This window comes from Camelina sativa, chromosome 10, assembly GCF_000633955.1.
Source record: "Camelina sativa cultivar DH55 chromosome 10, Cs, whole genome shotgun sequence".
NCBI lineage: Eukaryota > Viridiplantae > Streptophyta > Magnoliopsida > Brassicales > Brassicaceae > Camelina > Camelina sativa.
Window position 1 is genome coordinate 4,402,454 of NC_025694.1, and position 10,479 is coordinate 4,412,932.

At 41.3% G+C, this 10,479-nt stretch overlaps 2 protein-coding genes and 1 pseudogene across 2 annotated transcripts; 2 read left to right on the top strand and 1 right to left on the bottom strand.

The window, feature by feature from the left end:
• Positions 5,012 to 5,748, top strand: LOC104720036. Its single transcript, XM_010438009.2, has 3 exons — positions 5,012 to 5,048; positions 5,112 to 5,205; positions 5,386 to 5,748. The coding sequence occupies exons 1-3, from the start codon at positions 5,012 to 5,014 to the stop codon at positions 5,732 to 5,734; spliced, it is 480 nt and encodes a 159-aa protein (XP_010436311.1). The 3' UTR covers positions 5,735 to 5,748.
• LOC104720037 lies at positions 7,053 to 8,647 on the top strand (annotated as a pseudogene).
• On the bottom strand, positions 9,275 to 10,473 carry LOC104717043 (coatomer subunit beta-1-like). The gene is made up of 4 exons (XM_010434551.1): positions 10,179 to 10,473; positions 10,003 to 10,088; positions 9,722 to 9,927; positions 9,275 to 9,622 (listed from the first exon to the last, which is right to left on the bottom strand). The coding sequence occupies exons 1-3, from the start codon at positions 10,443 to 10,445 to the stop codon at positions 9,723 to 9,725; spliced, it is 558 nt and encodes a 185-aa protein (XP_010432853.1). The 5' UTR covers positions 10,446 to 10,473; the 3' UTR covers positions 9,275 to 9,622; position 9,722.

A 10,479-nucleotide genomic window follows, 5' to 3' on the forward strand; every position in this document is an offset into this window, starting at 1 on the left:
GGATTTAAGTGGTGCCAAGTTTTTGATGTGGAGAACTCTCCCGCCGGTTGGGAGTCACTTATCTTCCAGAGATACTCATCATCTGCTGAGTCATCCTCATATCCGAGAATTGTAGACTGAGGCAAAGAGTTCTTAAGTACTTGAATGGTCCTATTTCTGCTTCTACTTCGAGCTATCCACCACTCTCCATTCCTATGAGCGTCTGCAACCACTGCAGTAATAGGTAAACCTGAAACTCTGGGGCCTTCCGGGCCTATCAACTCAATCAGTGGATCGAGGCCTGTCCAATTGTCTAACCAGAAGCTGCAGGTAATACCGGAGTTGACTTTACAGACTATAAACCATCGAGCGATCGGTCTCAGGTTGCATATACTTTTCCAGATCCAACTGCCCGAGGAGGATTGGTCCAAAGTCCAAAAGTTCAGCCTTCCGATCAAGTGTCTTCTCACCCAAGAGACCCACAGTGAGCCTCCAGCAGCAAATATAAGCCAAATCAATTTCAAAATTAGAACCTTATTCCAAGGAACTAATCTCCTCAATCCAAGCCCGCCACTCTCCTTGGGGGTGCAAATTGATTCCCAACTTACTCTCGCTCCTCTTGCAGAGTCGATGACGCCCTTCCAGAGAAAGGCACAATACATTTGCTCAATCTCTTCCAAACACTGCACTGGTAGGACAAACACTGAGGCCCAAAAAGTTATTGTGGAGTATATAACTGATTTGATAAGCTGCAAACGCCCTGCCTAGGATAGCTTTTTGACCGTCCACGCAGTGAACCTGGCTCTGATCTTATCGAGAAGTGGGTGATAGTCTTGTCTTCTTAACCTTCGTGAGGTAAGTGGCACTCCTAGGTATTTCACGGGAAATGAATCCTGCTTCAAACCTAGCCTGGATGACATGTCTTGAATGAGTTGATTGTTGCCACCATCAAGAAAAAGAGCTGTTTTCTCTCTGTTAATTCCCAGACCGATACAGTTTTAAAGTCATCTAGAATCTCAAGAATTCCCTGCGCCGACTCCTCTCTACCATCAAAGAATATCAGGACATCATCCGCAAAACTCAAATGAGTGATCATAGGGGCATGACAACTTGGGTGTAGCCAAACCTATTTGTCATAGCCCCATAGTCTAGTTTTTTGGACAGAATATCCATTGCCAGGACAAATAGGAGAGAACTGATAGGATCTCCTTGTCGAAGCCCTTTTTTCCCCTGAAAGAAGCCTACTAACTCACCATTGATAGCTACACTGTAACTCGGAGAGGTGAAGCATTCCCGAAGCCAATGAATGAACATGTCGGGCATGTCCATCGCTGTTAGGATGTTGAGCAGGAACTCCCAATTCAGATTGTCAAATGCCTTAGTGATGTCTATCTTAAGGCAACCTCGAGAAACATTTCCCGGAGCATGAAACCCATTCACCAACTCAGATGCCAATAGAACATTCTCACAAAGCAACCTACCCTTCACAAATCCTACATGGTTGCCTTGTATTGTATCTGATATGAATAACTGAAGCTTGCTCTTTAATAACCTGGCAATGACCTTATACACAGTCGTACAGCAAGAGACAGGTCTAAAGCGAGTGAGTTTGTCAGCCCCTGGTAATTTGGGGATTAGAGTGATCGCAGTTGCATTCCAATATCTCGGTAAGTGACCAGACATGAAGAACGATTTAATGGCTTGCACCGTATCCTCTTTCACAATCTCCCATGCCTCTACGAAGAACTCTACAGGGAATCCATCCGGGCCTGGGGCCTTATTTCTTGGCATTCTCAACAGAGTTTCCTTTATATGAAGCTCCGTAGGGACCGAAACTAACTCCGTAGCCAGGTCCTGTTGGCATCTAAATGGATGGGTCTCCCTGATCTCTTCTATCTGCATCGGGTTGATACCTGAACTCTCTGTTCCCAACAAGTTCTGATAGTAAGACAGGATCATGTCCTTTATTTGATCTGGATTCTCAACCCGGTTCTCGTCTGAGTCCCTAATGACCTTGATGCAATTCCTCCCTTGATGAGCAAGTACTGATCTCTGGAAAAAAGCGGTATTAGCATCTCCATCCTTATACCAACGAATCCGAGACTTCTGTCTATAGAACGATTCCAGGGCTTTGGCAAAGAAGTTCCACTTTTTCCTCGCTACAAACTCCTCCCTAAACAATGAGTCTGTGGGAGAGACCAATAATTGTTCTTGTGTCCTCTCCAGATGCGTTAAAGTGTCCTTAGTTTTTTGTTGCAGATTGCCAAATCCTTCCCTATTGAGCCTCTTGCAAGCAACCTTAACGCGCTTCATTCGTTGACCAAGAGTGAACATGGGAGATCCCACTGCTACTTCCTCGACCCAGGCATCCCCGATGTACATTTTGAAACTATGATGGGATGAGAGAAAGGAGAAGTATTTGAAGCTTTTCTTGCCCCTTGCGACAGCTGCATCAGTAGATACTAAGCAGGAAGCATGGTCTGAGTCCCCCGAGGGATCGAAGATGGCCAGTGATTCCGGGTATTTTGCTCTCCAAGAATCATTTGTTAGTACCCTGTCTAATTTCCTGAGAACTGGATCCTCCGGTCTCCCGTTGGACCAGGTAAAGAAAACTCCCCTGATTGGGATATCTTCGAGCTCAGCCTCCATCAAGCAATTATTGAACTTCGACATCCCCGCTAGGGGAAGAAGATGTTGAGCAATGGAGTAGTGTTCATGAGTTGTTATAATCTGATTAAAATCTCCCATCAATAAAAGTGGTGTTGATCTAGCTAGAGAATTCTGAACAAACATCTTAACATCTTCCTTCAACGTGCGCCTTTGGATGACGGTGTTGTAGGCGTAAAAAAAAGCGACTGAAAAACCATCACCTGTTGCTGGATCATATACTCCACATAACAGGACTTGAGCCGATTTATATAAACAAACTACGGAAACTGACGGATCCCACACCACCCAGATCCTGCCATTCTCCGAAAACTGGTAGTTGTATTCACTCCTCCAACCAAGAAAGGTAGAGTGCAAAACCGAAGCCGCATTTTCCTCAGAAACATGCGTTTCCAAAAGACTACCGAGAAGTGGTTTATTCCTTCCAACCCAACTCCTTATAAACCGCTGCCTAGAGTGGCTATTTAATCCTCTAATATTCCATGAAAATATCTTCATAGATACTACCAAAAAACAAAAGAAAGCTCATGCTTTCAGAGGGAAGAAAGTCCACTCGAGGAAGCTCCCCCAGTAGATTGCGAATTATAAGCCCTTGAATCCTTGGAATTTTTAGCGCCTTTCCTTCTTTGCGCTTTTGTCTCAGCTGCCTCTTTCCCTTTAGGCTTTGATAACTTTTTGTGATTCTCATGCTTGGCCAGCTTCCTTCCACTCAACATGGCCTGAGAACCTTTAAAATGTCCTGTATTACGAGCCTTCACCAATGTCCATTCTCCATTCTCCTCTACTGCTTCATCGCTCTTTGGTAACGCCAAGACCTTCTCTGCAGGCTTAAATGATGAACAAGACGGAGCCTGAGAGGATGCCTCTTCTACTTGACTAACAGCATTCGAGACGATGGCTGCCTTCTTTTTCTCCTCTCTTTCTAGAATCCATTTTCTGATCGATTCTTGTCTCTGAGTTGACATCTGCGGGTCACTCTGATGTTTCTGTATTTCTTTTACCGGGGGGTTACTCTTACCCCTCGCCTTAGGTCGTTGCCTCCCTTGAGGCCTCCTAGTTGGCATCAGACCCAATCGAGGAAGTGGATTGGCCTCGGGGTTCGAGGGGAGGAGCTCTTCTTCTGTGTTTGAGGGTTTCTTCGCAGTTACCTGAGCCTGGTTCCCTTCTATCCCCTTAACCAGATTGATCTTTGTAGTTGTCTCAGCCGTTCCTCCTGGGACAAACCCACTGTGTTTTCTTTTCATGAGAGGTTTGGGGCAACTATTCAGCAAATGTCCAAAACACCCGCAATTGCAACACTTCGGAGGCAGTCTCGGGTAAGAGATCGAAACCTTTACCGAGTTCATTTGGTCATCCCGGACGATGATTGTGCTTGGAGGGGATTTGTCGAGCACAATCTCCACCTTGACCTTAGTATCTCCGAAATGGAAGGGATCAAGCCTTGATTTTTCTGTATGAAGAGGCTCTCCTATTGCACTTGTGATGACACTTATACCATCCAAAGAGTACATATGCGGAGGGACATCTTTGAGTATCGCCCAAGTCGGAGCAGTCTTCAGCACCGGCATTTCCAGTGATGCTCCTTCTGTCCAAGGAGACACTGAGAAGGCGCAGTTGCCGGCCTGCCAATAACCCACTTGCAGTACCCACTCCCGAGTAGAGGTGCACGGGATATAAATGAGACAAGAGGTGTCGGAGACCATCCGTATGACAATATTGCCATATTTTCTCCATACTGGGTTTAGATCTGAGTAAATTTTCCCTGAGGGAGGGATGAGGCCGTGGAAATGGGCCATAATGTGTCTTTTCCAAATTTCCGCTGTCTTTAACAGAACAGAGGGAGGAGCTTGAACGACTGGTGTACCGTCGTCGAGGAAGGTCGGAGCGGAGATCTTTCTGAGATTTCGTAATGAGGCTTTGAACCTCTTCGCTTGCGAAGGAGTGGAATTGTCAAGGATTTTCTCTGAGGCAGTAACCTTTGAATACGAGGCAGTAGGAGCCTCATCTGAGGCAGAGACGGGAGATTGTTTAATCAGATCTGGAGAAACGGCTTGAGGTGCTGAAATGGATCCGTCATGGGAAGAACAGGGGAAGAACAAGATATGAAAAGGAGGGAGAAAGGGGAATTATTCTAATAGCTATCTGAAGTCTCAGGGGGAAATCAGTTGTACCTTGTAAGAAAAGAAACTAAATATTGTTAAATTCCGTGTAGATTAGTTATAATCTTTATCTGGTTTCACTGATACGAAAATTGATTAGCTAAAAAACTTTAGAACAAGAAATCAAATTGGATAAGGCTAAAGTGATCTGGTGTGATAACGTCCACCAAAGTGTCGATAAAACACCAAAACAGCATCGTGATCTAATGGAGACAGTAACCCCGAAACGTCCGGCATTATTAGGTCATCATAAACGTGTCAAACAATCTAAAGCCACCGTTACTTAAATTACTATATTTAGTGTAGACGAAGATGATGAAGAAGATGACGCCGTTTCGTCATCACGAGGAAGATGGTTTGATTCCTTTTCTTCATCCCTTGAAGATTCTCTTCCGATTAAGTATGTTTATTTTTCTTAAATCATCCTTTAAAAATAAAAACACATTTATTACCTTTTTACCTAACCGGTTAAAAAAAAGAGAGAGTAAATTGGAATTTACATGTTGAGAGTTTAAGTGTTTAGTGTGTCGTTTGATTCTTGATGGTTCAAAAGGTTTTTTTTTTTTTTTTTTTTGTACAGGAGAGGATTGTCAAATCATTACATAGGGAAATCAAAATCGTTTGGGAATTTAATGGAAGCTGAGAGCAATGCGAAAGGTTTAGAGAAAGCGGAGAGTCCGTTGAACAAGAAGAGGAGATTGCTTATTGCTAATAAGCTAAGGAGAAGAAGATCATCCTCCTTGTCTTCTTCTTTCAGCATCTACTCCAATAAAAACCCTCATTCCATGCCTTTACTTGCATTGCAAGAATCTGACCTAGACGATATTCACAAATACAATGATCATAATAATGATGATGACAGTAGTGATGATGATGAAACTAGTAAGCTGAAAGAGAAGAGGATGAAGATGACCAATACTAATAAGTAATACTAGAGATTTTATGGTTCATATATGATATATCATACTAGGAGATGTTTTAGCTTAACTAGTTTTCAACATGATCATCGATGATCATTTTTTTTTCCTTTTTCTTTTGTGAAAGAGTAGTTAGGGGAAGTTTCGTTGACAAGTTGGTGGAAGTTTTGCAGAAGCCCAAATTACGATTTTAATTGTAATAAAATTAGTATTGCTATTTGTATACTTTTTATAGTTCTCAACGAAAGTTATAAATATTTGGATCACACTTCTTTTATCGGCTCTTGACCAATATTTGTAGTAAGCCCATAAGATTGGTTTTTGTAAGATTAAAAGTCCATGATGAACAAAGAGGTGTGGTGTGACGGCCTAGTACTTTCAATAGTGACTGCCTCCATAGCAACTCTCTAGAGGAGGATATGTTTAGTGTCGTTTTCCAAAATACTCTTTTAAAAAAATTCTGTACCATGTTGAATAATACGTACGTACAATTCAACTTAGGTTTGTACCATGTTGAATAATACGTACGTACAATTCAACTTAGCCACTTAGGTCTTCTTTTGTTCGTTATTTTAAGTCAAGATATAAGAAGTTGAATATTTTGTTTAACTGAGCGAGACCACTGTTGTAATGAAATTAACCGTAACACACTTTTCTAAAAACACTAACTACAAATTAAATTACAAAACTTTACGTCGAGAGTTTTGTTTTTGTTAAGTATACCCTTCTTTTTTCTTCCAGTTTTACGTTATAGCTTAGCATTGGAGAAAAGTGATACTTCGAAGTTACTTTAGAAATGTATATCTAACGTACCATTAATTCCTTTTAAGTTTTCGTTTATAAATCGATCATATCAATTTAAAATTCCAAATTTTTGTTATACTTTTAGTAAAGAGTTCCTAAAATTTAAGAATGATTCCTAAATGAACATACGTTTGTGAGTTTTTATTGATGATATTCAATACTTTATGACAAATTATGTTTAGAAAACAGAACCAAGAGTTTATCTAATTATTAGATTCTAATACATACAGTCTTCATAGTTTCAACTCTGATAATCAATCTCGCTTTCAGTATTATCATTGTAATTGTGTCAAGTGTCGACTTCAAATCAATATATAACACTAATTTATTAGAAAGCACTTCACCTACTAACATCACGTTTTAAAAACAAGGCAAATTTTATGTGTCACCGTATCTGTCAAAGAAATAACGAAACAAGCCAACTAACAAAACTTTTAGCCTTACTATAAAAATCACAGCATCACTTACACTGAGTAGAGAGTATACCCCCGACAACAAGACTCAAATAGTATAACAAAAACAAAAAATGGATCTCTTCTTGATCATAGCCGGTTTGGTAGCGGGTGCAGCCTTCTTTTTCTTCCGGAGCACCACCAAGAAGTCTCTCCGGCTACCTCCGGGGCCAAAAGGTCTTCCTATTATAGGAAACCTTCACCAGATGGAGAAGTTCAACCCACAACATTTCCTTTTCCGTCTCTCCAAGCTATACGGCCCCATTTTCACTATGAAAATCGGAGGTCGTAGACTAGCCGTCATCTCCTCGGCCGAGCTAGCCAACGACCTACTCAAGACTCAAGACCTCAACTTCACCGCTCGTCCTCTCTTGAAAGTCCAACAAACCATGTCGTACCAAGGACGTGAGCTCGGTTTCGGACAGTACACCACGTACTACCGTGAGATGAGGAAGATGTGTATGGTGAACCTCTTCAGCCCAAACCGTGTCGCAAGTTTCAGACCCGTTAGAGAAGAAGAGTGTAAACGGATGATGGACAAGATATACAAAGCCGCCGAACATTCAGGCACAGTTGATCTAAGTGAGCTGCTCTTGTCTTTCACCAACTGTGTCGTATGCAGACAAGCTTTTGGGAAGCGTTACAATGAGTACGGCACCGAGATGAAGAGATTCATAAATATCTTGTACGAGACGCAAGCACTTTTGGGCACTCTTTTTTTCTCCGACCTTTTCCCTTATTTTGGATTTCTTGAAAACCTCACTGGTCTCAGTGCTCGTCTCAATAAAGCTTTCAAGGAGCTTGACACTTACCTTCAAGAACTCCTCGACGAGACTCTTGACCCTAACCGCCCTAAACCCGAGACAGAGAGTTTCATTGATCTTCTGATGCAGATCTACAAAGACCAACCCTTCTCCACCAAATTCACTCACGAAAATGTCAAGGCCATGATATTGGTTCGTTAACTCTAAAGTCACTTTTTCTGCAATTCTTTAAGTTACTTAAATATATCAGTACTATTATTAACTCGGGTTGTTTGTAATTTTTATCAGGATATTGTAATGCCGGGAACTGACACGGCGGCTGCAGTGGTAGTATGGGCCATGACTTACCTTATAAATACCCTAAAGCGATGAAGAAAGCTCAAGACGAATTGAGGAGTGTGATAGGCAAAAAAGGATATGTCTCGGAAGAAGACATAGCTAATCTCCCTTACCTCAAAGCAGTCATCAAGGAGTCTCTTCGGCTGGAACCAGTCATCCCCATTCTTCTACACAGAGACACTATCGCAGACGCAAAGATCGGTGGCTATGATATTCCGGCAAAGACCATCATCCAGGTGAACGCGTGGGCAGTTTCTCGTGACAAAGCTGCGTGGGGAGATAACCCTAATGAGTTCATTCCAGAGAGGTTCATGAACGACCACAAAGAAGTGGACTTTAAGGGACAAGATTTTGAGCTCCTACCTTTCGGTTCGGGCAGGAGAATGTGCCCGGCCATGCATCTTGGGGTAGCAATGGTAGAGATACCTTTCGCCAACCTTCTCTACAAATTCGACTGGAGTCTATCTCAAGGTGTTAAACCGGAGGATATAAAGATGGACGTCATGACCGGACTTGCCATGCACAAGAAAGAACACCTCGTTCTTGCACCAACGAAACACATCTGATCCTCTATGTATTCATTACGACTTTTCTGCTTGTAGATCTGTCGTCGAGATCAATGTTTGTTTTTTACTGCAGTGTTTCATGACTTTCAGTTTCATCGTCCAGGAAAAAAAAATTAGTCATGACTTGTATTTTTTTTTCTGGCTCTTTTCTCATTTCCAACAATAATGTATTCTTCTGCCTTTTTTTTTTTTTTGTTGGTAAAAGGCTTGATGATGTATTTATATTCCCTCTGTTATAATTTCTCTTGCTATCTTGTTTAAAATCAACGAGATAATATGACTAGAGATCATGTTGGTAAAGTCCTAGACTGTATGACTATCGCCTATCGGAGTGGAAGTTTCTTTGACTAATATTGACTGAACAGATAGAATAACAGAGGACTTCTGTAGAAATAGAATACTAGGTTGATCATTCTGTTCTGTCCCTGTCACATGAAATCTAATAAAATAAATTAAGTTGTACATGTTCTTCTACTTTATTCCTAGTATAGTTCCCCAGAAGATCAAAAATCCAAATGCATATGAGAAAAAAAAAAAAAAAAAAAANAAAAAAAAAAATGACGGGGTTCTAAAGTGGAGAGATCAGGGATATAAAGTAACAACATTTTAAAGTGGGGCAAACCCAGGTAACGTTGAACCTACTATCGATGAGACATTTCTATAAAATCACGGTTTTAATCTCCTCAACAAACGACATTATAGAAGAAAGAGCATTACAAAGGAAACAAAATCGTCAAGTACTGTAAGAAAAACACACTGCCGTATGAGGAAGAATCTTTCGGTACCATACCGGAAAATATACCGGTTACGGAAGAATGATAACAAATTACTCTTTACATATCCTTAAAACGCCTCTCCCTCCATTCAGTAAAACAGATTCAACCAACAAAAATTTGCACAAGAGAGAAACGTACGTAGTCTAAAGAGAAACGTACGTAGTTTAGACCTATTACTCTGCGGGCCACCGTTCCAAGTCTGAGAATCCATCGGTTTGGTACCAGAAATTACACCAGATTCAACAATTATGGTTTGATTTGGGGAAAAAAAAAAGAAGATATAATAATATTAACTAACCTCAGCTACTACCCTTTTGTTTGAGGGTGATTTTGTCGCCAAGACTTAGAGCAATTCCTTGCGTCTTGCTCCTTATCCTTATGTACCCACTCAGTGCTCCATCGGTTTGCTTCTCGATACTCACATTCACTAGAGCATCCTCACCAAACACACTTTTTGCATATAAGTTTGCTGCAAGGAATCCGCATTCTCCTTCTATTGCGGATCTGCAAACAGAGAAGCACTATATTAGTAAGAAGATTTTTCAGTTTTTAAGGGAATAAAGACGAATCTGAACTTACGGGGCTGTGAGACACTTCATGTTTGTGGATTTGATAATGTGGTCGAGGAATTCTCTTTCGTTCTGAATAGTGGTGTTCACAGCAACCTGACATGGAGAACACAAGAGGAACTGGTTATACCAAGAACAAACAGAAAAAAGAAAAGATAAAAACTGTCAAAGGTTTCGGTGAATTACCTTGTTTTCCCATTCAAACTCTGCCCACATGGTTCTGAAAGCAACCTCTGAGCAAACAGCAGGGGAGATATAGTCCATGATATCAATGTGTATATCGTTAAGAACCACGACGTTTCGCTCCATTACATTTGATGTCTCATAGACGATGTTCCCGAATATGACTCCGGTCTCTGTGGACGAGACCTTGATGTTTGCTTTTATCTGCATGCTTGTTTCAGGTGCCAAACTATAGTTCTGAGGACGCTCAACAAGTTTCAGATCACCCATGGTTGCTAACTCCAAGCACAGATTTTGAAGGGTT

Bases quoted from the DNA above. Each gene is read 5' to 3' on its own strand.
- LOC104720036 (XM_010438009.2), top strand. From the start codon at position 5,012: ATGGAGACAGTAACCCCGAAACGTCCGGCATTATTAG. The intron at 5,049-5,111 runs GTCATCATAAAC...TATTTAGTGTAG, and splicing joins GAAACGTCCGGCATTATTAG to ACGAAGATGATGAAGAAGAT. The intron at 5,206-5,385 runs GTATGTTTATTT...TTTTTTGTACAG, and splicing joins GAAGATTCTCTTCCGATTAA to GAGAGGATTGTCAAATCATT.
- LOC104717043 (XM_010434551.1), bottom strand. From the start codon at position 10,445: ATGGGTGATCTGAAACTTGTTGAGCGTCCTCAGAACTATAGTTTGGCA. The intron at 10,089-10,178 runs GTAATTCACCGA...TCTCCATGTCAG, and splicing joins AGTTTGAATGGGAAAACAAG to GTTGCTGTGAACACCACTAT. The intron at 9,928-10,002 runs GTAAGTTCAGAT...CTCTGTTTGCAG, and splicing joins ATGAAGTGTCTCACAGCCCC to ATCCGCAATAGAAGGAGAAT.